Below are 27,675 nucleotides of genomic sequence, written 5' to 3'. Positions count from 1 at the left end.
TTTAGATTTGATTACGTACAAGGTGACGACTTGATAGTTACTGAATTGAATGTTCAAACTATTTTTGAGGTTATAGTGGTGACCTGTGTCAGTTATATTTGTAACTTTTAAATACTATGCGTTTGCATTTCATCTTTAAGAACTGTTTTCTTTCACACATTTGCTCGGATACGTTAACAGGGGTGTCAAACTCATTTTTGTGGCGGGAGTTTCCTTTGGAGGACCATCATGACATTACATACAGTAAACTAGTTTTGAAATCTGAGACTAGTAAAAATTATTCAAGTATTTTAAAATGATGAATGGTAATAAAAATTGCTAGTAATTGATCTATTTTTTCAAAAGCGAACACAATTTGTCATTTTATTATTCACACATGAAGTCAATTTGTCCTCCCTGGCCTCATAAAATCATGTGGTGGGCTGTGTTTGACCCCAAGCCTTGAGTTTGACACCAATGTGCATATGTTTGAATTGACAAAACCCTAATTTGAAACCCTAATCATATGTTGAAACCCTGACCTTTGTTTGAAAAACTGTAATTTGAAACATCAGCCGTAGTTTGAAACCCGACTGAAACTGGAGAAAGATTTTGAAAGTATTTATTTTGATCTTAATATGGCATTTGAACAGGCTTGTGTCAACTTTTTCTAACCGCCTTCCTTATCCGGTTAGCTTCCATTGTGTCATGTAGCGAGGCGTCATTGTTTGATTTAACGTTTCCAAGCTTGTCAGTTTCCTATAATACTCGTGCGGCCATCCAGACAATCTGGTGCTGCCGGCTGGCAGACGCTCATCAATTAACCGCAGGCCAACAAACTCGAAAGACTGGAGCCGAGCCGGCCAAGCAGGTTCTGACAGGAGCCGCTTTGCCGGCAACTCTCGTCCCTGCGCTCACACAGCGATTGGGACCATGGCGTGTTGGTTGGCTTTGGCGGCCTATCTGGCCGCATACGTGGCCCAGGTTTTGTCTTTCGAGTCCAGTCGAGACATGGAATTTACCTTCTTGTTACCGGCGGGCAGCAAGGAGTGCTTCTTTCAACCCGTAGCCAAGGACAACATGCTCGAATTTGAATACCAAGTACGGTACCTCGTCTTACTTGTCATAACTTTATGTGAGCTTTACTTCAATTAGTCAAAGAATACTTGAATAGATGCTGTGTGGACAAAAGTAATGGGACAGTGTGGTCTTGGTTGAGACGCTGTGATTTCAGGGTGTGATTTTAGAGGGGGGGGCGGGTTAAAGAAATTACAATAATAAAATGAAGTATTGCATTTTAATGACCATTATGATGCTATAGTAACATTCAAATGAAACATTTCCACATTTCATTAGTCGCTGAAAATACACGTCACGTGAAGTCAAGCTTTCTTGACCTTGCCACAGGAAAAGGGTTTGGGAAAGTTTGATTTGTTGCTGAACTTTTTGTATTGTTGCTGTAGAAAGGCGTGGTTGTTTGTACTACACTTCCGTCACCTTCCTTCACTTTTAATTACCATGTGTTTTTAGTACGTTGACTTTGTATGGGGCATTGTTGAAAGGAAGAGTAGGGGTTTTCCAGGTGCTCTGGAGAGCGAGCCAAGCCACGTCATGCCCATCATCAGTGGTACTTGAGGATAGAAAAACAAGTTGAGCTACTCTTGGAACAACATTGATGCCATTTAATGACTACGGAATGCATGTTCTGGATGAATGAATTCTTTCAGCAAGAATGTCCTACAAAATCCATATTTTAATGTTCATGCATGCATGCGTGCGTCTTTCAGGTAATTGGCGAGCCAAATATGGATGTGATCTTCACTATGTTGTCACCCAGTGGCCGCCGATTGTTTGAGGACAACAGAAAAAGTCGCGGCCTCCACAAGTACCTTTGACTGTCTGTCTGTACGTTTGTATGTACACGTATGTATGAATGTCTGTCACCATGACACCTTTTTTTTTTTAGGCTGCAGAACACTGATGAAGGCGATTACCAGCTGTGCTTCGACAACGTTTTCAGCAAGATGAAGGAGAAGCTGTTGTTCTTCACGTTGGTCATCAGCGATCCCAATGATATGGACGAAGATGACGAAGAGCTTCTGAAGGAGATCTCTGACACTGAAACTATGGAATACAGGCTGCAAGACTTCAAGGTGACAAACACACTTGGAAAGAGAAAGCTTTGGCACACGGGAAAACTGCTCAACAATGTACAGTAGAACGTTATCAAATGTACTTCCAGTTATTTCATTTTTACATGCTAGAACTTGGTTGACCACTAGAGAGAGATGGCGTAAGTCATGACGTTGTGGTGTCCCACAGGCCCGTATCGACGCCTTACACCAGAAAATCCAGAGGGGTCGCGTGATCCAGCTCATGCTCAGGACCTTCGACACCAAGGACCAGCGCCTGCAAGACAACAATCTGTGGAGAGTCAGCTTCTGGTCCTTCTTCTGCGTGGTGGTGATCATGGTTGTGGGCGTCTCTCAGGTCCGCGTGCTTGAGTCGCTCTTCCCCGGGAGCTAGAACGCCCCCCGCGGCCGGTGGGCAGCTTCGGCACAGTCTAACGTTTGTACACTTGCGCCTTCACTTACAAGGTGAATTGGTTCTCCTCGCTGCTTGTATCTTAAATCCATCTTTGATTATTTCAAAAAGTAAACCAATTCAATCATCCACTTTTTTGTCTCAGATTCACCTTCCTACACCAATGTACGAGCACAAAACTCAAGATAAGCAGTGCTGAAAATGCATGTATAGTAATCTTTTGAGAAAAGTCACAATTGTAGGAAAATGAGAAAAATTAAACCAAAGGACCATCACAAGTTGTAATACTGTGTATTGAAAGTCTACACACCCCTGTTTAATTACCACCTTTTTGTGATTGATTTTTTTTTTCAATTTAATTTTTGTTTATTTGACAGGGACAGTGTACAACCAGTGTACCACAAGAGGCTTTTAGTCATGAGTCCCTGAGGCAAGGTGTGCGAAGTATCTTGCTCAAGGTTCGAGCTGCCGACCCTCCTGTTTCTGAACAACCCAGTATTAGTGAGCAGAACGGAACAAATAAAGTTAACAGTGACACATGATTTGAATTTATCAGACAACACCTGACTCGGACAGGGTTGGGTTTGATCCGGTAACACTCTGGATTGAGCCACTGCCACCACAAAATTAAAATGATCGCATTCGTCTTCAGTATTAGTGAAGAAAAGTTCTGACTTAACCGTTCGCGAACAAGTCAATGAGTGAACTGCCTTCCCGTGCATCAACGGATTAGTCAGAGAACGTGTTGCGGCTCCTTGCGTGAACAATTCAGTGAATGAACGTGAGCCAGAATGTAAATAAACGATTTGCCAAGGAAAGAAAGAACCACACACTGAAACACCACTTTTGTGCTCGTTTTCTCCAAGCTAACGACTAACTTTATTGCATGAAAGAATGCGCTGTTAGGCAACAGCGGGGAGATTATGCGTCTCTTTGGGTAATCTTTATTTTATAACACTTATAGTAGTTTTTAATTAACGTGTATGCATATACACGCCTACATATTGTTATCCAATATATCTACTAAAATTTCACATTAGATAACTGGTTTGAAATTTACTTTTATTATTATTTTTTATATTCTAATAAACATTTGATAAAACCTGTGGTGTTTTATTCCTGGTGGTGTACCTAATGGAGTGTCCGTGTGACGTCACAGATCAAACCAGCCAATCAGGAGGTGGGGGTGAGGGCGGGTGTGGCACTTTTCACTTTCAGTTAAGCTTTGGCCATGATATTTCCCTAATGAAGTGGCCTGTTATTAGTACACCTGAAAATGGCGGTGTACCTAATGGAGTGTCCGTGTGACGTCACAGATCAAACAGACAATCAGAAAGTGGGGGTGAGGGCGGGTGTGGCACTTTTCACTTTCAGTTAAGCTTTGGCCATGATTTTTCCCTAATGAAGTGGCCTGTTTTAGGTACACCTGAAAATGGCGGTGTACCTAATGCAGTGTCCGAGTGATGTCACAGATCAACCAGCCAATCAGGAAGTAGGGGTGAGGGAGGATGTGGCACTTTTCACTATTCCTGGGGGGGCGCGTGTGACCCTGGGGAACAGGCTTTTTTTTTGGCAGTACTAGAATAAAGTGTAATTGCGCGTTTACTACAGCAGGGGGCAGTGGCGCTCTCATTGTTACTTCTGTCACGTTTGCGACAGTGCAACATTTTACGATTTACAAGACACGTTAGGATAGTCACGGTGGGGAGGGGGGGCGCGAATAGTTTTCTTCTTGCTAGGGGGGGGGCGTAACAGAAAATAATTGAGAAGCACTGGGTTAAATAAAGGTTAACCTAAAAAAAAAAAAAAAAAAAGTGAACCCTGAACTTTGAACCCGCGGTGACCCCGCGGTGACCCCGTGGTGACCCCGTGGCCCCGCGGTGACCCCGTGGTGACCCCGTGGTGACCCCTGGGTGACCCTTGAACCCTGAACTTTCAACTCTAGTTAAAAATCGAAAATGTGCACATGACCCCGTGAACTTTGAACCGACCTTTGACCCCTGGGTGAACTTTGAACCGTAAACTTTGACCTTTGACCCCTAGCTAATTACGTTTTTTTTTTTTTTTTTAAACCGGCATAGCAGAACGATCCATGGTCTTCAGATGCCGCGCTGTCGCCATCTCCTGGTCAGTTAGTGAAATGCTTTTGCTGATGGGTTTTTTTCTCTCAATTAAAACAAATCAATTAGCCAGTTGGTTTTCTTTATTTAATATCTATTATCAGACAAAACCAAATTGTGAATCAGTCACCTAGGCTATAGCAGAACAAACAATCCATGGTCTTCAGATGCCACGCTGTCGCCATCTCCTGGTCAGCTAGTGAAATGCTTTTGCTGTTTTTTTTCCCTCTCAATTAAAACAAATCAATCAGCCAGTTGGTTTTCTTTATTTAATATCTTGGGGGGCGCGGTGCTATTCCTGGGGGGGCGCGTGTGACCCTGGGGAACAGGCTTTTCTTTTGGCAGTACTAGAATAAAGTGTAATTGCGCGTTTAGTTCAGCCTTGACCATGATTTTTCCCTAATGAAGTGGCCTGTTATTAGGTACACTTGAAAACGGCAGTGTACCTAATGAAGTGTCCGTGAACGTCACAAGATGAGTGATTTCTGCAGTATTTATGTAAAGGGAACTAAGTAAATAGTTAAGAAATCTAGTATTTGAACAGGGATGTACTTCCGTTTACATTCACTAGATTACTGCAGTCGATGTAGGCATTCACAAGACGAAAATAAAAAGTTCTGTTGTATTAGTTATTGGCAATATATGTTTTATTGGCACGATTGGAACAGTTATTTGTAGCATCCTTTTTCATTTTGGCCCAAGGACTGTCAAGGTCACCACTGATTCCGTCGTGGAGCGGGACGCCTGTTTTGACAACAATCAGCCAATGTTAATCTCTCACACATTACATCTTAATAGATGGACACACATAGACAGCTAGACAAACAGGCGGACACACAGACAGAAAGCTGGACACAGACACACATACAAACACACAAGCAGACACACAGACAGCTAGATGGACAGACACATACAGTCTAGATAAGTTTTTGATGAAAACCATTTGACTTACTCTGTTGTTTTACTTTTGGTCCTGATGGTGGCACTTTAAGCGCCATGTATATTGTTTCTTTTAGGTGGTACTTTATGTAAAAAGGTTTAAGGAGTGGTTGGTGACAAGCAAATCCATTCTTGACATCACTTAAGGCCAGTTTTTGTCATTTAAATAAGAGGTTCCATGGACAAACTATGCCTTTAAAACACAAAACCCACCACCACCATTGAGCACAAGAAGCCCCAAAATTGATGATCATCTCATTCAATAAAGGCAAGCAGGGCTTCCCAAACGCTTCGGTTCGCTTCTTCAGTCAGCTTCCTTGAATTCTTTATTAGTAGTTTATTATGTACAGTATATTCTAATACACAACGGAAGGACTCAAACAGGTTTGGGAAACCCCGAATTAAAGCAAGCAAGCAAACAAACAATCAAGGCTCCTCATCCACAGACAACCAAAACATGACGGGTTATAAATAAAAGTTAGTCACATGACACACACGCAGCCGTTAATGCTTCCCGCTCTCCTGTTTGAAATCTAAAGCATGTTGACTCAATCAGCTATACATGTGCTACCTCCCGCTCTGGCTATTTACAAGAGTTTGAATGCATAGAAGCGGCTACAGAGTCAAAACGCACGATGGATGGCGGGGAGGAAGTGCGTGCACACGGCCGCTCAGGGACCGAAAGCTACATTCAGCAGACGTTTTACTCTTGGGAGAAAAAAAGGACAGACATACTTCTTCAGAATTGTAGTGAATTGGTTAAGGCGGTTTGGCTACTTGCTCTGCATGTGTGTCCATGTTATTGAACGCAATGTTTGTTTAAATATACGACTGTCAAGTGTCACGTGATTGGTACAAAGGTTTGGGGGCATTGTAGTACAGTAGTGTTTGAGATACAAGTTCAATTTGTTCCATGACCACTGGTGATTCAAATAGTGGAATTATAAAACCGTGATAACAAAAAACCGATGGAAATCTCTTTTTTGAAAGAATTGTTTGTCAAATGAGTTCACTGCAAAGTCAGGTCACTCGTATCTCAAAGCACTGCTGTAAGGCAGAAAGTGTCAAATACCAACCATGGTGACTTTCTAATTTCCTCACCATTCATTGTCATTCTTTATTTAAATTCAACAATAGAAAGTCGTGTTGTGAAAGTTAACGCATTCCTTTCAAAAGTTGTCTGAACAGATTCAGCTCATTGATTGGTTGAGCAGGTAGTTCAAGGGACTCATGAGCAACAGGCAGGATGAGACTGAAAATGCATCCTACGCATAGATCATAAATCACCTCCCCGCCCCATCGCAGAAACACAGACCCACAGAAGAGAATTAGGGTGGGTTCAGCCCACGGGGTCTAGTCTAGCAGGGAAGGCTCGGCAGGGCGGATAATGGTGGGCCGGTGAGAGGGAGCACCAGGGGGTCTTCGACTGCAGTGTGGAGAGAAGATAGAGAACACGCAGTGAAACCAAAACATCCCGACAGAGACAGAAGTCAGAGAGACAGAAAGGGAGCGAGACAGAATTTGGGCGGGGCATGTTACGGTCATCATACCTGGGAACGCCGGGTGGGATACGTGCTGGCCGAGAGGGGATCAGCGGGGGTGCGCTGAAGGGGTCCTGGAGGCTGTTGAAGGCTGCAGACGCCGGGCCGGGCCGAGAGGGGATGGGAGGGGCGCCAAAGCCGGATGACGGATTGAGCGGAGCGGCGCCAAAAACCGGGGAAGGGTTCACGGGCGTCGGACCCCGGACGACTGGCGGGCGGCCGGGGGGCGGGGCTGCCGACGGGGGCGGCCTGCGCTGAGGGGTTGGGCTGGGAGGAGAACGCTCTTTGGTTGTAATTACGCTCATATCAATTTAAATTCCATTAATTTAATTCATAGCCATCAGTAACAAGCCAGTTGCTGCACAGCGCAGCGTCTCACCTGGCTTCTTGTATCCAGGTGTTATTTACAGGCGGGGGCACCGGGGTGGTGATTGTGCTGGTGGTGATGTCACCGATGATGTGCAACGCCTCCTTGAGGGCGTGGTACATGCGCAGCATTTCGTCCCTACGCTGCGCCTGGTCGGCCGACTCCTCCATGAGGCTGTTCTGGTCGGCCGACGAGTAGAGGTAAGCCAGCAGCTCCGAGTGGATGAAGTCTTTCGCCTGCGGGAGAAGCAATCAACAGAATGCATCAATAGTGGCACACACAACTCGGGATGTACAAAATTGAGCTTCCTCAACGCACACTGTTGATCATGAGGTGCATGATGGTCTTGGGCACCAGGTCCCGGATGGACTTGTTGATGATGCCTATGTAGGAATCCACCAGGTTGCGGATGGTTTCCACCTGACGCTCCAGCTGAGGGTCCATGGAGAAGGTGTCCGCCGGCGCCGCCTCCTCGTTCTCCGTCTTGGGAGGCATCTCTTTAGCAAGACTTCCAATTGTGGATGTTTCTTTGTCATGTTATTGAGTTTCTTTAACCTGGTCCTTCTCCGGGTAAACTCCGGCCCTGAGGAAGGAGGCTTTCCAGCTGTCCACATCCTCCTGAGAGTCGCAGGCCAACTCGATTTGCCGTAAATCCTTGTACACATTCCTGCGCACACCAACGCAATATTAGCACGACTCCAAAAAAGCTGCAGATAAAAGTGCAAGCGGACCTCTGTTCTGTGTTGAAGATTGCAAAGATGTGCTTGGTGGACATAAAGCCTTTCTCCACATCTCTGAGCTTCAGATTATCCAAGGGCAGCATGTACTTCTTCTCTTTTTCCTGACAAGGGGAGCAAAGAGGGAACATCAAACATCAGAATCCATTCATTCGAATTTGACAGAGGAAAAACGATACTGCCGGATAGGGTGGACTTTAAAGTGTGGAAGCTAGCGCCATCTAGTGGTGAACTAAAAGAATGCAACATCCGTTTGAAGCGGGTACATTGTAGTTGTTACACGATGTAGTCACCGATAGAGAAAATTTGCGATCGTGTGATTGTCTCCTTCGGGTATTCGTAGCAAGAAAAAAGGCCATGTGACATGTCAGCGTCCTGTATGGAATGAAATATAATTAGCGATCACTTGACCTATGATTATATTTTTTACAAAACTGTTTGTTGATGTGATAGAACATACTTTTTTTTTTGCGTAATAGACCATCAAATTGGTGTAAAAAGGAGGATCAGGGAATGTGGTGGGTGGGGGAGGAGGAAAAAGTGCGTGAAGGAGCAGCATGGAGGGGGAGGATGCGGTGCCAGTTTTCACTGGTGAGGAGAAACATCTGGAAGCATTTATATCTGCAAACGGTGGCGTGAGCCCAATCGTTACATCACCCAACACAACACACAAAGTGTAAAACAAAACAAAAAAAGTGTACGTGCATGATACACGTTGGCCGAATGTAGACAAACTGACCCTGACAACGATTTTGGACCCACAGTCCAAACAGTAAGGCCACACGCCAGCGCGTACACACACACACACACACACACACACGCACACTATGGCAACCCCCACGCCCCCCGTAACCCAGTACGATTTCCTGCAAATTCCAAAGTCAGATCCCGGCTGGAACACTTCAGCCCGCCTGCCACGTCAGTTTGCCTACACCATCCTCCCCACTCGCGTCGCCTCTCTCTCTCTCTCTCTCTTTCTCTGTCTCTCTTGGTGGCGGCCAGCGTTAGAAAGTGCAACGTGTTCAGCCGGGGTCTACTTTTTTTAGTTTACTGGATGGGAACGCGGCCTCTGCGAAGACGACAAAGTGGTGAGTGGCGCTTTTACAGCCTTGTTTTTTCACGACCCTACTTCGACGTGATGCTGCATTTGATATAAAATGTATGATTTATGAAGTGAAGTAAGGGCCTTTAGTGCATGGACTTGAATGCAAAATGACAAGCTTATGTGGTGACCGTGCACGTCCTCAAAAGATTCAAAGCAGAGGTAATTCCATGCACGCACTGTAGCCATTAAAAAAAAAAATTTAAATCAACTTTTGAAGACGTGAAAAGGAGCGTGAGCTGGAACATGTATGTGACCCTCGAGGTAATGTTTAATCTCTGTGTACTCTGTCCCAAGTAACGAGCGACCGACGGCCACGCTGACCTCGGGGTCCTTCCCCCCCATCGGAGGCCTCCGCACCCCCCCGCCTGCCCAGTGTTCAGACTACCTGTTCATCCGGCTTCAGCTGAACAGTAGTCTGCACATTGGTTAGGCTGGGCCGGGACACACGCACGCACGGTTAGCCGACCAGCGGGACGAAGGCAAACGACGCTCACCTCCTCGTCTTTATACCAGGACAGGGATTCTGCGGTGAGGACGAACCAGTACTCCTTGGAGCCTCCCTTCATTATACTAATGTGAAGGGTCAACCAGCCTTTCCTGATCACCTGATCAAAAGACGGGAGGGTGGGAAGAGGTTGTTAGAATCGCGTAAAACAGCTTTATCAATTGTCAAAATGGCCCGATGACATCGTGAATAAAAACTTACCAACTTACCTGAGTTGTTTTCAATCCTAAATGAAACACAGTCACCTCTACTATGTTATGATTTAGGGAGAATGGATGTGACATAGGAGATGGTTTCTATGGGTTACATCATGCAAAACGATGACTGCAATCAGCACCATTAGTCCGTCGTGATGCCACGGAAAAGGCCCCAAACAGAAGCAGATGTTGCTCAGGCGGATCAAGAGGCGACTCAAGTGTGTGAGTGTCAGCTTTTACACAAGAGGGCGTGTTAGCGGCGTTCATTTTGGGTTAGAGAAGGGGGAGCAGAGTGTAGATTCTATTCACTGAACTAAAATCACAGATGAAGCTGGAGAAGAGATCCCGTGACTTCCAATTAGTTGAAGTGTGAATGGATGCAATTAAAAAAAAAAAAGGTGTCTGAGTATTTGAAAAAAAAGTAAGTTGCTAGCTTGTAGGCACCAACGTAAACACGGACGGGAAAGTGCGGCACATTAAGAGTTCCTTCCAGCGGCAAGCCTGCCTTGCCAGCAAAAATAACTTTCTCAGAACTTCCAAATTGTTTCTCGGCAGGAGCCGCTGAAGGATGCGAAGGGGGGGGGGGCATCGCTGCTCAGATGCTTTTGTTTATACACAGTTAGTTGATGGCAGATGGAAATTGAGACTAAATATCAATATTGTGGTACAATGTTAATAATTAGTGTCATATTTGAGTATTTCTTTCAACTATTTTTCTGGAAATGTGAGGGTCTTTGTATTAAATGATCAATCGCAGCTTATACACGACTACTGTATATTGTTGCGTTATCGTTTTTGCTAGAATTCATATCGTCATCATACATTTAAACTGTGCCCTACTCCTTTTCAGACCGGCAGTTCATTCCGTTTCAGGAGGTGATGTATGAATTTTTAATGGGGTGAGTTTTTTTGGACTGTAGGATAGCAATAAAAAAGCTCAATAAATTTGTTAGTGTTGTTTTTCTTATTGTTTTCAATCTTCAAATAAACATTTCTGATATATTGCACAATTTTTCTTCTGAAAGTCCCACCTATGGTCAAATGTAAAGTTCAGGAGTGTTTTTCTATGCTAAGTGAAGATGACAGTTCATTTATTTTCGACTATTTGTTAAGTTGACATGCACGGATGAGTCACGACAAAAGTATGTTGTTGATTGGACGCCCCGACCACCCCCAATAAAATCCTGGATGAGACCAAGACGCAGACTTTCGGGTCCGCCGAGTACGCGGTGGCAGCAGAGGCGAGAGCCTGAAGACAACGAGAACCGGCGTCATCTCTGAACGGTGGCGGCACGCACCATTTGGCTTTCAATGTTAGTGGCGTGGAGAGAATGGCAGACAATTATTGTCTTGTTATCAAATAATTCACAGTGATTGCACAGGCAGTTCCAAATTACTGGTAACTGCACAGCACTGGGAGGACTGCAATCAGTCTTCTGTACCTTCTCCTCCAGGAGCTCGCCAAAAGCGCCCAGCTGTAGAGGGGTGAAACAACTCAGTAGGGCGAGAGCAATGATTTTCGCTCGTCTCCCGAGTTTGACCTGGATGCGGCCGCCCTGGTTCTGCTGCCCGGCCTTACCTCTGCTGCCTTGCCTGGCAAGGTGTGAATTATATCAGCAGGTACTTACCAGAATTTCACCCTGTGGTAATAGGGAAGGGGAATTAAAGGAAAAAAGGGTGGAAGTGGGGGTAGCAGAAAACCAGTCAGAAGAAGTGAGGAAGCAGGCAAGGGTGTAAAGGAGGAGAGGAAGAGGAGAGGAAGTAGAAATTGGTGGGGAGAAGGATGGAGGAAAGGAGACAAGGGAGAGACAGAGCCAGAGAGTTACATGCAATTAGAAATGACTTCAGCTCAACCACAATCTGGTTATCGTTTATAGCGCAGGTGACATGCGCCAGCTTCATGCACGCTCTCAATTTTGATACATAAGACAGCGCATAGTTAATGGAGCCAAGTTAATGCAGCATAACAACAAAAGTTACAATTGGGGCCTTAAATGCTTCATAGCAGTTGAAGAACATGCCCATACACTCACATGCAAACGTAGTTGCAAGGTTTCTTTTAAAAAAAAAAAGATAAAAGTGAGGGGCTGCAGCAAAGCACGAAGACGGGGTCCGGGGGGAGCTGGGTGACTTGACGTCAACCTTTTAGTTTAACAACTGTGGTTTTAAGTCACACAGATGTGCACATATTAGTCCGCATTAATGAGCACATCCTGGCAGTTAAAACAACACTCAAGGTTGCTCTGAGTAGCAGCTACGTAAGTCACGGCAGATGAAAAGCCGCGGCCGAAACTGGCGCTACAAACAATGAATAGGCTTGCTAAGGGGACGCATCCATCAGGAGAGATTAAATTTGACAGTGGTGAAAAGGCCAACGGCGGCTGGTGGAACGTACCTGGTTGGGAACGGCTCGTTTCTTGTTGACTGCTGTGTTCCTCTGCTGCGCACTGTCGTCACACAAAGACGAGACCATCAGCACAGACGACGAGACAAAGAGCTTCTAAAGTACACATTGGAGTAACTCCCGTATTGTTTGGTGAACGCTCCAAATCATGAGAAGAAATCTCTCTCACACACACGCACGCACGCACGCACCATACACACAGGCCTACATCCCACCTGTTGTTGCCGAACCCTGGGGGGCTACCATCATCAAGCCTTCTGTAGTCAAGACTGAAAGTGATGTCATAAGAACCGTTAAAGAGCTCCAGTCGAGCTCCGCCGCGTTACACGGAAGAATCTACTCGCCATGCAGGCGCGAGGCACCGAACGCACACTCCGACTCTCTTCGTCAGGTGCCACAAAATGCACACACACACACACTCACAGCGAGCAAACGGGCTACCGTCACACCGAGCATGTGCAGGCACGGGATGCATTGCAGCTTCCAAGCAGCTTAGTATTTGCAACTTTTTGAATGCAAAAGTTGACAGATTTAACGTATGGTTTGATTATGATTACGGGGCATCTTATTTTTAAAGTAGGACGAGCATTTAATGAGGAACGCAATGTCTGCACTGAGCCACGGAAAACAAGCTGTAGGTAAGGCGGGGAGGGTCGGGGTACGGTGGAGGGAAAAACTGGATGTGCATACTTAGCAAAGCCAATGAAGTCCTCGTGGTTGGTGTTGATGTAGGACAGCTCAATGTCAATCAGTAGCAGAACCTTCATTTGAAGCAGAAAATCACAATTAGGACAGCGAGGTCAAAATTAAACACGACGACGAGAGACGCGCTGTCAATTTGTCACGGTGAACGCATGAGACATGTCCTAAAACTATTCCGACTCAGCATCAATTTCAGAGCGCTCATCATCCAGCTCACCTGATCTTTGCTCTTTCCTTCCCTTTCTCGGATGTGAGTGGTCACAATCCTCTCGGTCTCCTCTCGCAGCCTCGGGTAGGAATTGAGCTGAAAAACAAGACAGCTGATGCAGTGCTTGACCCACAAAAAAACCCTCTGGTGTAGACATGCGAGTTTAAACCTAGCACCACTTACCAATCGAAAGAGGACAGGTGTGAGAAGTAATAATAAAGATGAGAACAAAGAAAAGGGAAGGAGACAGTCAAGTGCCATTTCTGGGCCACGCGTTTTAGAAAACACACAGTATATAGCAGCCATCTCTTCGAACAAAGACATACAACTTTTACCATCAGCCAGACGAAACGACGTTGCAATAAATTGGAGCTTGAGATACCCAAAAAGAGATTTTCCATTTCAAAATAGTCATATCTGGCTGAGGGCATGCGTGTGAAAGGCTGGATGAGAAGGGAAAGTGACAGAATGTAGGGGGTGGAAGCACAGGTGGGACGTCGTGGAGGGTTCTCCTCTGTCCACAAGGGGGCAGGGGAGCACGGTTGCTATGGCAACTCAGCTCACAGCGCCTTCAGGGCCCATTACAGTCATATCCAGTCCGCCCCAGATCCCTCCAAGTCCATCTGAATGTCAGTCTGCCAATGCGACTCAGTGGGGAAGCATAGCCGGGCAGGCCAGTTTGGAATTTGGACATGGAGGCAAATGGGAGCAAGCAATGCGGAGGCGGTGTGAAAACGACATTTCGATGATCTAAAGACGACTTCATGGAAGTGGGAAATTTTAAGTTGCGCTTAAAATCCTGACGAAACGGGGACACAAATGGCTGCAGGGGAGGTAAAGGTGGGAAGCGGACTTCAATGAAGGAGATGGCTTCTATTTCCATGCCAGTCGCCCAGCGGGCGTGTCCCACGGTTACCTTCACGGCACACTTCATGGCCAGGTCGGTGAGCTCGGACACCACCAGGTCCACGCATTTGAGGCTGGGCTCTTTGAGTTTGAGGATCAGCTTTTTGACAATCGCCTCGAAAGCCAGGTCGGGGGTGAAGAGCCCCGTTCTGGGGTGGGGGGTCGGCGCAAGGTTAGAAGGTTGCAATTTGTTGTGTGGCAGATGGAGAAAGAGAAAGGGGGAAAAAAAGAGACAGGGAAGGAAAAAACAGGGTCTGCATTCAGTTAGTCGATTCTAGTTGTCGACGAGAAAGGGGGAAAAAAAAGGCAAGCAGCGGACAAGCCAAAGGTTTTCCCACTTTTTGGACCGACACCAACAGAAGGGCCGAATTAACAGTCCAAGAGCACGACTTTTTCTGAGCTGTACGACCTGCGGCTTGTCCAGGAAAGAACCCAGATGCTCAGACAGGCCCTGAAACATCCGGGAACCTGACCACACGTCACCCGTCACAACACTCCACAACACGAGAGCGCCGCTTGGACGCAGGGCGGCCCGCGCTCGCCCTGCCGTCTCGGGAGATGCTGGACGGGCGCAGTACCTTGTTGGTGCACTGCCTGACTGTGTTGATGAGCTCCTGAATGACCAGATCGATACATTTGAGACAGGGCGTTTTCAGCTTAACGATCTGCTTTTTCACGATGACCTCGAACGCCAGGTCTGGAGTGAACAGCCCCGTTCTGAGGATGGATAGAGAGACAGGACACAAGCGGACGCAGACACACGGGACAGTTAACACGTGTGGACCTTTGACCGACATGCACACGAATGGTTGAGCAGACCAAAAAAAAAAGAATGACTGACATCGGAGAGCTAATAAAACACGGACATTGACAACAGATCATGTAATGATGAAAAAAAAAGCCCTCAAACACAAACTGGATGATGAAGATGAAATTAAGATACGGCGTGACTAATGTCGACAAAACGGAACACAAAACAAGAACGGAATTCCTCAGCGCCGAAAAGCAGCTGGCAGACTTGCAGTGAGAAGACGATTTCAATACAGCAAGTGTAATTCTCGAGAACCGGAAATTCATCCCTGCTTGATTTAAAAACCACGGATGACAGACACTAAGTGTTAAAATCGAGCAAATGAACGTAGACGGCGAGAATGGTCAACTGTTGCGCTCCACTTGCCTGACGCCATGAACGTTCTTGATTGCGTGACTGATTTCCCGACGCAGCTCCTTTTCATCAAAGACAATCTGTGAAGAAACAAAGACAAATATTGTACCTGGTCCAAAATGCATCAATGTACAATAGTAATGGGTCACCTGGCTTTGAACGAAAACATTAGCAAGTAAGGCTTTCTACAGGATTTTAGATTGTTTGACATTACTGAAATACAACATTTAAAAAAAACACTGACACAAATGGAGGAACAACGAGAGGTATCGGGTATTGCGCAAGTCATTTGTGCATTGGGTCTATCAATGTTTATGTGCAACACGACTGACCTTGACCAGCTCAAACGGGAAGCGTTCATGGAAAAGGCGGTTGATCTTGGCGCCGCCTGACAGTTCGTTGGTGTCCACCTGATCTCCGGAGCCTTCGATGCACTTCTCAAAGTCCACACCAAACTGCTGCACCATCCTGTGGCGGAGAAGGAGGAATAAGAATTGTCTTGCGTGCGGCGAGTTGTACGTTTGAAGTGCACTCACTGCAACAAAGCCTTGGTCTTGCGTGTAGGGTCATCTGGACGGAAGTTCTTGTACTCTTCCACCTCCTTTTCCAAGGACAGCATCTGACTCTGTAGCTTGCTGCGCAGACCAGGAAGTGTGTCCCTAATGTGATTGGTCAATTGCTGCAGGCGGGAAACGGTGGGGGACTTGGTTTAAGCACACGCCAAGCGTGACTTTTTTTTATTTTAATGGAGATGCGGAAGCAAACCTGATTGAGAGCCTTTTGAAGATGCGGCGTGCCCATTCGCTCCGCTATGTGTCTATAAGCAGGGTGGGACAGGAAGAACTTCCTCTCTGCCGCCAGAGCAGCACGAATGTCCTTCTTACCGTCAATGTCTTTCTGACTACGGTTCACCACACCGATGTAGCCTGAGCGGACACACACGACTCACTTAAGAACCAACAACCGCCAATGTGCTCCCCTTCAAAGTCCTTACCTCTTCGCAGGGGCAAAAGTTTATTTTCAAGGATATCTTTTGCATCCGTCCCTTCGTCCATCAGGTCCAGTTTTGTGATGACGCCGATGGTGCGCACACCTGCCAGCCATTTCACGTAATTTACAAAACGCACGTGCAGACGCAAACCAAGAACAATTCCTACACAACGCGCTTACCTTGCGGGTCCACCTCCTTGGCGATCTTGAGGGCGTCCGAGTTGGCCAAGTCGGTGTTGGCGGGCGTGACGGCCAGGATCAGACAGCTGTCCTTGGTGATGAACTGCAGGAGCATGTCTCTGATTTGATGCTCGATGTCTATCGGCTGGTCTCCCACGGCAACTTTGGTCATTCCCGGAAGGTCGATCAGTGTCAGGTTCAAAACTGTCAGGAGTGCAAAGATTTTTTTTGAGGATAAGATAAACTATGATCAGAGTCCATGGGTGAAAAGTAAAAAGCATGCATGTGATTTCAGTTTATTACCATGTGGCGAGAAGACCCTCAAGTTGATTGGGATATTGGAGATGCCTTTGTTAGAGCCCGTTATCCTGTCGGTCTCCGCTTCGATTTCCGCACGTACCTCTTCAAAGTCCACAAACTTCTTGGACTTGCAGTGCAGGAACTCGGCATATTCTACGCACGGAGGTTGGAGGACAAGGAAAGGACAAGAGGGAGATGAGGGAATATTAAATTAACGCGGCGTGATGGCAGATGACAGAGCCTAGCCTCCGGCACGGCAGCACAGAGGGGCCACATTGCATCCTGGCGATGACGCAGACCTGAGGTTGCCGGAATAAAAAAATACTCTGCGACGCACTCACCTGCTTTATTGTTGACCAGTTGCAAGATGAGAGGTCTGCGTGTAACGATGCCAGATCCTCGCGGAAGAAAGTCCCTTGGGTGACACACAGAGAGACGGGGCGAGTTCAACAAAACAGCCGACGTGAAAACATGTTGGGTAAGAGGGCCGGCAGACAAAAGAACAAGGTCATTTCATCTGCAGCGCTTTCACAGCACGGCGTCACTCTTGGAGAAGGGTGACAGGCTCGGGGGTGGATTTCACACCTTGCGCCCGATGTGACAAAGTCATTTTGTCTCATCATTAAAGACCGAGGCGAAGCGTTTATGCTTGCTCAGCTCACTCCCACTGCTGTGAGGAAAATCAAATACCCGAGAGTTCCGCACATTGTACCGGCGAGGAATTCGACATTTCAGCTCGTGTTTAATTTGCAAACCTCGAGACTCGTGACAGACTGTGATTTTATAACAACAGGCTCGACACTCAAGAGATTCAATGTCAACATCCATTAAACTGAGCGTTCTTTTGAAGATTCTTTCAAAAATGCTGTTCTGTTGGATTCTAGGCGAGCACACTCAAGTGTAGTACACTTAAACCATACTCAAGCCAAAGCCACACACACACACACAAAGTTCCTGACATCGCTCACGAGGCCACACCACTATAAGACGCAAAACACACCAATGGTAGCTTAATTATACTTTATGAAACCAGTTATCTTCTTTTTGTATCCATTCATTGTTTTTCTACTTAACAATACTGTGATGTTTCCCTTGCTTATAAATAAATGTATATAAAGTACATGATGTTTTAAAGCGCGATTAGCCTTTATGGCTCTTGAGCGTGAACAACGGTAGCCATTGTTCAAGTTTAAGGAACAAGCGGGGTTAATGGCTTCAAATAAGCTTTTGTGCGAAGCCACCCTGTGTCAATACAAGTGCTTTCAGCCACAGTAATGCCTCCTCGGCGACAATCGATGACGGCAACTCAAACGAACAAAAGCTGTCAGCGCAACATGTCGTGCGAATGGGTGAGAAGACCTATAGGCTGGATGATTACGGCTCGTGACGACGACTGTTTAACCGCGAAGCTAACGTCACCCCCCCCCTCTCAGTTTTCAACATCTGGGGGTAATAAGCCGCTCCCGCCCTGGGACGTTTTCCTTATGTCTGCTGGATCGCACGCTCTGGCGGACCATGGCGGCGCTTGCTGACTTCATCGTGGAAGCGGTGAGTCAGCGCCAGGGCGAGAAGAAAAGTCCTGTGGTCTGTGTAAAAGGGCAGCAGGACGCAACGGGGACGTTTCGAGATGACTCTTACATCAGCACAAAGCTGCCAGTGCTGATTTGTGGGAGCGGCAGACGGTGGGGAATTGTAGAAATGGTGAACCAGAGAGAGAAAGCGATGCTGTTGAAACTAACGGACGCTAACTCGAGCGAGAGCGCAGCGGTCTGCCACAAAAAAAAAGAGCGACTCAATGGTGGTTCAGTTAAGCGTCGCCATCAGCGAGCGAGCAAATGGATCAAACTGTTGAAACGTTCCAGGGGGCAGCCATAAAAGAGCCATTGGCTGAATTGTCTTCACAAAGAGACGTGCTTTCATAGCGACGGCCTATTGAAAGGGATGGCAAAAGAACCGGATTCCATTATTGATGGGCTTTAAATGATAGACGAGGCTGAGCAGATTGTGTATCGTTTCATACATTATGGATGGGTCGGGCCGAGCGTCGGCGTGCGAATCTCTCTCTGGAGAAAGATGGAGAGGAGGATAGGGAGAGAAGATGGCGGCTATCTTGCATCATACTCTCTTAGGGTGGGTAAATGTCATTATCTTTGTAAAGACAGACGGCTACAGTTGTCTTGATAGCTGAGTGGACTAATAGCTTTATAATGGCACTACAGCAACGCAGCAGCATCTCATTCACAACATCCGAGATAAGGCCGATAGCAGCAAATACGACGGCTGGTGGTGTTGAGATAAGTTGCCCTTCCTCCACCGTGGGACAAGTAGAATCATCATCAAGGAAGAAGGCATCCAAACAAATCAGAAGTGAACCAGCTTCCCAGAAAGGGCAATGTTTGACGTCAAATGGTTTAGTGTACTTTGAACCTCATTAAATGAATCATTGGCGAAGACAAGCTAGAGCGGACGCTAAAAAGGTGTATTGTATTTATTATATGTGTCAGGGTCCATATTGGCCTAGAGAGGGAAACTCAACAAGATGACATCTCCTCCTTGTTAACAAAGAGCAGCATTCACAAATCAGCAAGGCGGAAGAGATTTGATTATCTCGTGTCTGGCTAAGCATCCAATGTGCTCTGCTCACCTGTGACACACTCGCCGGGAACGTGGTCCCAGATCCCATCAACGCATCAGCGCCAGCCAACTCAATTGAACCTGAGCAGACCGGGTTAAATACTAAAATCCCCCCCCTCAACTGAAGCAATCTGTTCTTGTGTAAAAGAATAGCTATGATATGTTGATAAATTCATAGAATAGCAGTAATAATTTGATACTTTGACGCTTTGGCAGTGCACATACAGACATGGAGAGGAAAGCGTTGACTTCTTGCAAATTGCAACCATATGTTCGCGCAATAAGCTATGGGCTCGTTTGATGCTTTGTTGATTTCTGACTATGTGTAAAGCCTAAGGATGACATGAGGCGAGTTGTGACATTCTTGGCCCCTTACCTTTCAACAATCAAAATATGCATTACAGGAAAATCAGTTGGCAGTTACGTTATCTTGTGTTGTTTTAATGTGTTAAAATGAATGACGGATGAAAAGCCTGCAAAAATACATAAATCAAGCAGCCTATTTTCACCAATTTTAAAACCACCCATATTGGCTGATTAAATTAGCCGGCTGATTTATCAGTCGGGTCCTAATTCTTAGCGCTTGATTAACAAAGACGACAAACCGTGTTGATTCACTAACGGATTGCAAGGACTGTTGGCAGAGGGTAAAAAAAATTGGTGGAAACAATTTAGGTAGCGTTGTTGGTTTTGTTCCCCATGGAACATTTATGGAGGCACTAAACGCCCAAATTCGAATTTGAAGAGATGGAATTGAAAGTTTTATTGGAAATCAAACAAACATTACTGTGTTAGAAATGTATTGCTCCGATAATTTTAGTGACGCAGGCAACCGTATAAAACCTGCTCATCATTTAAACTTATGACAGACAGTACACCTGGAAAACAGCTGTGGGAGAAGCCAGCATGCTGAATGATGAATGAAAAATGGAGAAAGGGAAGGATACATTTATTTTTCACCAGCCTCAACAAGGGAAACAAGCTATACTGTATTTGGATCCCTCAACTGTGAGTCACCACACAAAAACACACCCATTCTTACAGAATTCCTTGGACACATTGCCTTCATGTGCACCTTGCACCTTTGTCACATCATTACTGAGCGGGTTGCATAAAGCCCATCAGACTGTAAAAGTCACAGCACATTTTCAAAGGTTGCCAGCGGGCACTGAAACGGGGGTCTCTTGACTGTCAGTCAGTATCTGATGAGTGTCAAATGTCTCACTATACAAAAAAACAAAAACGGACCAGCCTGCATGTGCATTCAAATCGGCGAGCATGTTACGACAGGCTCTCTCACCCAATGTCTATCTAATGCCGATCGCTGTTCTTGTGTCTTCCATAAACACAGGTTTGGCTTCAACCGCAGTGAAAACCTGCTCAACAAGCAGGCCGAGAGCAAGCTTGTTTAGTCTTTTGCCTGCAGGCAGTTCTTATTCACTGCGGAGGTGGGCGAGGCCAGGACGAACTCGATTGTGCTCTCTGAAATGCCCAAAAAGCAATAAAAGCGGAAGATGCACAAGGAAGTTGTGACTAGCCGCTGTCTCCATTTTTAGAGCAGAAGTTTTGAAAGAGAGCTATTGTACAAAGCAATTGCAGTAAGGGCTGCTGAAATACTACACATTCTGCAATGGAACGGCAGCTCAATATTAAATTGACTCAAGAGAGAACAAAGTATGACTCCGTATAAAACGCACAAACAGATATGAAAGCGTCAATGGTACGTACGGGTATGGCAAATAATTAAATTGATCGCAACATCACAGTTGTCAATATACGGAAGACATTTGACCTTGCTTTCTGGTTGAAACAGCATTCAGGCGGAGTCAAGAGGAAAATATACATCGATATTATAAATGTTGATACTTTGAAGTTGCTGAATGGGCACTCTTTCACCAAAAAGGTTTACGACAGCCTGTAGGAGTTAGCATGAAATATTAGCTTCACTGTATGGGACGTGCGTTCGTTGGGTACGTTTAAACACCGAACGGACCAGCAAACCGCTCAATCACCTCGATTCAACACCAACAAGTAGTTATTGACACCAAGGTGAGTTTACCTGCCCACAAAATTCTCCAAGACGGAGCTTTTCCCGGCACTCTGCCCTCCGACCACGGCAATCTGCGGAAGGTCCAAATTGCAACTTTGCCCGATGGAGCTGAAGGCGTCCTGAAGCTTGTTGATGAGGGGAATGAGGTCTTCCATGCCCCGGTTCCCCATGGCTTCGTTAGCTCAGAGGAGCTCCTCCGCACAACGCAAAAAAAGCGGAGGCTAAAGTTAGCCGCGTCGACTAGCTCGACTCCGTTAGCTATAAGGTGCACACCGGAATACGGTGTCAATTCTACTTCAAATACCTTAGAATTTTACTTCTTGAGTGTTTAATAAACAAACATTTGTGCTCTTCCCGGTGTGTAAATCACACGGCTAATATCTTGCCTTTTACGGAGGACATTGCCAAAACGTTCAATAAATGGAAGTGAACGGAGAACTCGAATAACAAAACTTCCACTACTACACAAACATTATCCGGTCAGCGGAAACTACATCCGATCTTCACCGGCATGTTAAGCCCCGCCTCTTTCATGCCAACGTTTGATCTCTATTGGCTATTGTTTTCTGCCGCTTCTTCGTAGACCCTTTTGATTGGATATCTTAAAATCTCAAAGCCCCTTTCCGGAATCTTATTTCCGGTTGGTGAACACGTACGCCACTCAAACTACTTCCCTGTCACGTGACTCACACCAACATGGCCGCCACCGGTCCTTGCGTGGAAACACAGCCGTGCACGAACATGTCTTTAAAGAAAGCGCTCGCCATCGCGTCTCCCCTCACTTTACACATCGTCGCCGAGTGTCCGGTGACAAAAGCGAGAGCGTGCGACTTGAAGCTGCCGCACTGCGTTGTTAGCACGCCGGTTTTCATGCCGGTCGGCACTCAGGGGACCATGAAGGGAATCACCTCGGATCAACTGGATGCTCTCGGATGTCAGATATGTCTCGGGAACACGTACCACCTGGGGATGAGGCCGGTACGGAATCTTTAGATAGCATGCAAAGATGTAGCCTTATTGAGCTAAGGGACATATTTGAAAAAATGTCATGGCACACCAGTCATCAAAAAGTGGTTGCACAGGTTAATTGTGCCTTATGCCATCTAGTGGAAGAGCATTTAACTGTTCTACCTGTCATAGATGACATGTTTTAAAGAGCGTACCAATTAAAGTTTTCTCCACCCCAATCCCCTTTATTTGTTCTGCTTCCAAAGGGACCGGATTTGATCGAAAAGGCCAATGGTTTGCATGGATTCATGAACTGGAAAAGGAATCTGTTGACGGTAACTTTTTAAGGTGATATTCTATCTTGCAGTACGAGACCAATTTAAAATATGATTCTTTCCACTGCTTTGAAGGACAGTGGAGGCTTCCAGATGGTATCTCTTGTGGAGCTCTCCAAGGTGACCGAAGAAGGGGTCACGTTCAAGTCACCCTATGACGGAGAAACCATCCTCCTCAGTCCGGAAAAGTCCATCGCCATACAGAACAGCCTAGGTCAGTGATTCCTGTCAATTATAGGGGCCCAAGGCAAACCCACTGGTGGGTTCCTCCACATCAATGTACTGCAAAGATTTTTTATTTTTTTTTAAAGATTCTTGAATAGCCCAAATCGCCAAATTCGTCCAGGTTCAGACATTATGATGCAGCTGGACGACGTAGTGAGCAGCACAGTGACGGGGCCGCGTGTGGAGGAGGCCATGCACAGATCGATTCGCTGGCTGGATCGCTGCATCACAGCCAATAAGAATCCGCACAAGCAAAACCTTTTCGCCATCATCCAGGGCGGGCTGAACGCCGGGCTTCGCAAAACCTGTCTCGATGGTACTCGGTCTCATTCTGTTGTTAGGCTTCGATCTTGAACCCATCTATGCATTTTGTGTTGAATGTCATTCAGTGGCGTACCTAATGAAGTGTCTAAGTGAATATTTACCGAACCTTCCCTGCGTGTCTCATAGAAATGACTAAACGTGACGTTCCCGGCTTTGCAATCGGAGGCTTAAGTGGAGGGGAAGAGAAGGATGACTTTTGGCGGATGGTGACGCTCAGCACTGACCACCTACCTCGAGAAAAGCCTCGCTACCTGATGGGCGTTGGGTAAGTACAGAGGAGGACTGAAGTTGACGCTTCACAGTGTGCTCAAGGTTGAACTGACCTGCAATCCGTGCCGCAGGTACGCCGTGGACTTGGTGGTGTGCGTCGCCCTGGGTTGCGACATGTTCGACTGCGTCTTCCCCACACGCACAGCGGTGAGATCCTCCTTCCAATGTGACTCGACTTTGAAAGGAGTTAAATTCAGTCACGCGTGTCGTTCCTCAGAGGTTCGGCTCGGCGTTGGTACCCTGGGGATCCCTGCAGGTCAAGCACAAGCAGTATGCCAAGGACTTCAAGCCCATTGATCCTGACTGCCAGTGTCCCACCTGCAAAAGGTTGGCCAGACTTGTAAAGGGATAGAACTACATCTGTAAATTTTCATTAACAATATCAGTTGCCCAGGTCAACATATTAAAAACCTCTCAGCATGAGAGGCATAAATGCACAATTATTTTTGCCAAAGCAGATTTTATTGATACAGTATATCGTTTTGGGTCTTATTAAAAGCTGCTGCGTACTTCTACAAACAAACCTCAGAGGAAGCCTTACAAAAACAAACAAAAAAGCTCGCAGTTGTGTTGCATTATATTTAAATGATGTTAGTACAACCCTCAGAGGGCTTTTATAAAGGCTGAAATGGGGAAAGAGAAATTCCAAATATATAATTCAACTTATATGCAAAGGCACGCTTGTTCTGTTTCAGACACAGCCGGGCGTACCTGCATGCTCTGTTTAAGAGCGACACAGCAGCCATGCATCACATCACCATCCACAACATCGCCTATCAGGTAACTATAGCGACCGCGTATCTTCAATACACATTTAATGGCAGAAAACACAAAGGGAAATAACACAGTGCAACATTATGTCACACGTTTCCGGCAAAAAGAAGCCATTAAAGTCACACACAGGAAATGAAAATGAAAACAAGTGCATGAAACAGCCGACAACACCGACCCTAACGCCTGATGCTCGGTCACACCCCTTAAAGGGCCAAAACACTCATACAGATCATGTGACTTTCTGCTTGATTACACTTTATGAAAAATGTTTTTTCACATTTTCTTTTTTTTTTTTATATCTACAATACAATGTCCTTTTAAAAAAAAAAAAGGCGGGGAATAACAATTGTTTTTCTTGGGGGTGGTGCTGCAATGATGACTTGTCATCAACTGGAGATAAAATCAAGTAATCAAATGCCCCTCTTTTGTTCTGAGCTCAGTGAGAGATTCCCTGTGACAGACAGAGCGTGATATATGACTCATCCTTCAAACTGTGCAAAACGACAATAACACAACAGTGAGGAGTGTCCCCTTGTGACACGCGTCCCGCGGCATCACACACACACACACACACACTCACGCTGTAGCTGTCTACTTATACAACACATCACAATTCAAAAGAGGGCCTCCCTATCCCATTTGAGCCGCACGAACCGGGAGACATGGCGATTCATCGATGAACCCCGCTCTGCCAAGGGGTGAAGGATGAGCCTTTTTAGCACTGTTACAAATGTTTTTTTTTCCCCCACACAATGCGTTTGCCGAACAACAGCGCTAACCAACAGCATTTACGGTGGTCAATGTTAGCTTGCCGTGGAGATGTTTACACACTGATGACTCTAAAATTGCAAGGAAAGAAGATGGCCGACTGTCCTTTTTAAGCATTGAACTCCTGAAAATAAATACATAGTAAAAAAAAAAATAAAGCCTTCTGGCCAGGTCGGATTGAGCCTTTTTTTTTTTCGATTTAAAAATTACATTCTACTACATCATGAAGTCGATTCAAATCCAATTAACAATGTCAGATTGGAATGTAATTTTAATTTGATATGGCATAATCCCACATGTTTTTTTTCTTCCCTGCAGCTCAACCTGATGCGTTCCGTGCGGCAGAGTATCGTGCAAGGCCGCTTCCCAGACTTTATACGAGCCTTCATGCGCCGTATGTTCCCGTCCCGTGACCAGTACCCCAGCTGGGCTGTGGATGCTCTGGCCTCCGTCAACATCACTTTAGAGTAACACCTCAGAGACAATCCCTTTTTTTTTTTTTTTTTATAGATGCAGCTAATCGATCACGCAGATGAACAGCGACAGATCGTTTCTTAAACAGATGATTGTTTTTTTATTCGTTGCTTACATTTGTATTACCCTGTTTTGTGGGCGCGTGGGCGTTTTGGGGGGGGGGGGGGGCTGGGGTTCGGCTCTAGATCACCGAGATGGAGCTTTTATTATGTGGCGAGGCAAACAACCTGCAGCCTTTGCAAATTGTCCTCAGAGTAGACATTATGATAATACGCCACTGAATATGGTTTAAATGAGGTTTGGAAAGAGAAAAAAAAAAAAAGCGTGTCTCACGGGATGCGTACCATTCTTTTTTTTTTTTTTTTGGGGTGCTGTCGCCATGGTTACGCGGTGAGGCCCACCCACCTGAAAGGAGAAATGTTTTTTTCGCCTCGCCTGTCTTGCTCTTTGCACGGATGGGTGTGTTAAAAGGAGGCGTGTTCATTTGTCATCGCAAGCACAAATGTGATGAGCGCGTGCACTTTGCTGTCCATCGCGACAATACGAGTCAAGTGGGTGCTCGTCGTTACATCCAGCAGAGGGCAAAATATCTGCATACACACAAGAAACCAATGGAGCATTAATAGCAATTGGTCATGGCTGATAAATAATTCTCACTTGGAGATGACTAATGGACGCTGGTCCTCTTAAGATAATACTTGCATGCTCCTGTGAAGCGAGGGGGACATGCGTACTGATTTTTAACATCTATTGATTTTTAACACCTGTTCTTCTAGAAGGACAAAACCCGGGCCTTAAAATGGATATCTTGGGATATTGATTCACGCTTCATTTGCATAATAATTCTCAAATTTGGCCCAGTGTGTACCTCTTTTTGAATAATCTCCCAAGCGAAGCACTGATAGCTCTCCACTCCAGCACAAAGTGATTCTGCAAACTAAAAGCACATATTGCGCCCCCCCCCCCCCTTCCAAATACGCCCATATTCTCTCCTCACTGCGTCTATGCGATTATGATATCTTAATTAATCGCAGGATTATATTTACAGTATGGGTGTTAGCTGTTTATTTTGGAATATGCCTGGTGAAAAAGAGGCAGGGAAGTAGGGGGGGTTTAGTTGCCAAGCCGTGCAGAATCGTATTACTGGGCCCCAGAAAAGTGTTTAAGGCTTTCACTGCGTTAATTGGACCCGTTGTCATGTATCGGGGGGTGGGGTGGGGGGCGGTTGCTGTTTCAGAAAAGCAACATGACAAATATGCTCATTAAAGAGCAGTATTGGAACTTTCAAGTGCACCAACAACTCAGTGGTAGGCAGTTGTGATGGACACTTGTGAAGGGGTTGCGTGGATTCCCGTTGCGTTATTTTGTTTTTCTCCTAATGAGGCGAAGGTGTTGATGGAGGATGGCGTTTAATTGATATATATATCGTATTACATTTAAAATATATATATATATACACACCAGTCGCTTCATTTGGTAGACCTGCACAACCTAAATAAGATCTTATATAATGACATCTGCCTCGACTAAAATTGATTATTATGGAGAAGTGAGTATAATATTAGAATTACCTCATTGTGATGTACTGCAAACTGCAACAACAAAAATGATGGGCCATTAGGAATCCATCTTGTGCCTCTCACTGCGCCTGTGGAAAAACAATCAGGAAAAAGGGGTCAATCATTTGTTGCAAAAAAATAAAATAAAAATCAAACCAATGACAATTATTGCTAAGGCCATAAAGAAAAGCGCACAACAAATGAGTGACACCTCATGAGTTGCACCTTCGGTCTTTGGTTGTTTTTCCTCGGGCATGGTGCTTTTTGAATATCAAATTAGAGGCACAGCATGGTGCTATAGAAAGCTATTTTACCCCCACAAATTCATTTTATTACTACTTTCAAGTCATAATGACCATTCTGGAACAAATATGACAGAATGCGTAGGTGTTCCTAATAAAGTGGCCAGGCTGGTCGTGTACTTC

The 27,675-nt window shown here is 45.7% G+C and overlaps 3 protein-coding genes and 2 long non-coding RNA genes across 9 annotated transcripts; 4 read left to right on the top strand and 1 right to left on the bottom strand.

Moving 5' to 3' along the window:
- Positions 1 to 813: 813 nt before the first annotated feature.
- On the top strand, positions 814 to 3,060 carry LOC133170045 (transmembrane emp24 domain-containing protein 5-like). 2 transcript variants are annotated; one of them, XR_009718489.1, is made up of 5 exons: positions 814 to 1,080; positions 1,767 to 1,864; positions 1,946 to 2,132; positions 2,302 to 2,576; positions 2,669 to 3,060. XR_009718489.1 is itself a non-coding variant. In XM_061302691.1 (4 exons), the coding sequence occupies exons 1-4, from the start codon at positions 913 to 915 to the stop codon at positions 2,503 to 2,505; spliced, it is 657 nt and encodes a 218-aa protein (XP_061158675.1). In that variant the 5' UTR covers positions 815 to 912; the 3' UTR covers positions 2,506 to 2,654. The 2 variants fall into 2 exon arrangements, 1 of the variants encoding a protein (XP_061158675.1); XM_061302691.1 differs by lacking the exon at positions 2,669 to 3,060 and having other exon boundaries at positions 815 to 1,080; positions 2,302 to 2,654.
- Positions 3,061 to 5,272: 2,212 nt separating this feature from the next.
- Positions 5,273 to 22,078, bottom strand: dnm2a (dynamin 2a). Of its 4 annotated transcripts, none has more exons than XM_061302573.1 (21): positions 21,583 to 22,078; positions 17,231 to 17,304; positions 16,893 to 17,042; positions 16,590 to 16,793; positions 16,414 to 16,512; positions 16,185 to 16,345; positions 15,956 to 16,098; positions 15,752 to 15,887; positions 15,432 to 15,499; positions 14,265 to 14,403; positions 13,358 to 13,444; positions 13,129 to 13,199; positions 12,430 to 12,481; positions 11,663 to 11,674; positions 9,827 to 9,937; positions 8,222 to 8,331; positions 8,046 to 8,157; positions 7,809 to 7,973; positions 7,503 to 7,726; positions 7,133 to 7,390; positions 5,273 to 7,008 (listed from the first exon to the last, which is right to left on the bottom strand). In XM_061302573.1, the coding sequence occupies exons 1-21, from the start codon at positions 21,741 to 21,743 to the stop codon at positions 6,936 to 6,938; spliced, it is 2,610 nt and encodes an 869-aa protein (XP_061158557.1). In that variant the 5' UTR covers positions 21,744 to 22,078; the 3' UTR covers positions 5,273 to 6,935. The 4 variants fall into 4 exon arrangements, 3 of the variants coding, with proteins under 3 accessions (XP_061158557.1, XP_061158555.1, XP_061158556.1); XM_061302571.1 differs by lacking the exon at positions 14,265 to 14,403 and adding an exon at positions 14,833 to 14,971 and having other exon boundaries at positions 21,583 to 22,076; XM_061302572.1 differs by lacking the exons at positions 11,663 to 11,674; positions 14,265 to 14,403 and adding an exon at positions 14,833 to 14,971 and having other exon boundaries at positions 21,583 to 22,076.
- Positions 8,974 to 10,045, top strand: LOC133170066 (uncharacterized). Its single transcript, XR_009718490.1, has 2 exons — positions 8,974 to 9,315; positions 9,627 to 10,045. It is a non-coding gene; the product is annotated as an uncharacterized LOC133170066 (long non-coding RNA).
- Positions 18,051 to 21,769, top strand: LOC133170071 (uncharacterized). Its single transcript, XR_009718495.1, has 3 exons — positions 18,051 to 18,437; positions 20,393 to 20,531; positions 20,875 to 21,769. It is a non-coding gene; the product is annotated as an uncharacterized LOC133170071 (long non-coding RNA).
- Positions 22,079 to 22,253: 175 nt separating the features above from the next.
- Positions 22,254 to 26,546, top strand: qtrt1 (queuine tRNA-ribosyltransferase 1). The gene is made up of 9 exons (XM_061302642.1): positions 22,254 to 22,551; positions 22,788 to 22,856; positions 22,932 to 23,070; positions 23,203 to 23,397; positions 23,532 to 23,670; positions 23,747 to 23,822; positions 23,893 to 24,002; positions 24,371 to 24,455; positions 25,536 to 26,546. Exons 1-9 carry the CDS (start codon positions 22,270 to 22,272, stop codon positions 25,686 to 25,688), a joined length of 1,248 nt encoding a protein of 415 aa, XP_061158626.1. The 5' UTR covers positions 22,254 to 22,269; the 3' UTR covers positions 25,689 to 26,546.
- Positions 26,547 to 27,675: the final 1,129 nt, after the last annotated feature.

The sequence above is a fragment of the Syngnathus typhle genome, linkage group LG17, assembly GCF_033458585.1.
Source record: "Syngnathus typhle isolate RoL2023-S1 ecotype Sweden linkage group LG17, RoL_Styp_1.0, whole genome shotgun sequence".
NCBI lineage: Eukaryota > Metazoa > Chordata > Actinopteri > Syngnathiformes > Syngnathidae > Syngnathus > Syngnathus typhle.
Note: the sequence above shows the minus strand (reverse complement) of the source record. Positions and strands in the feature narration are given on the sequence as shown.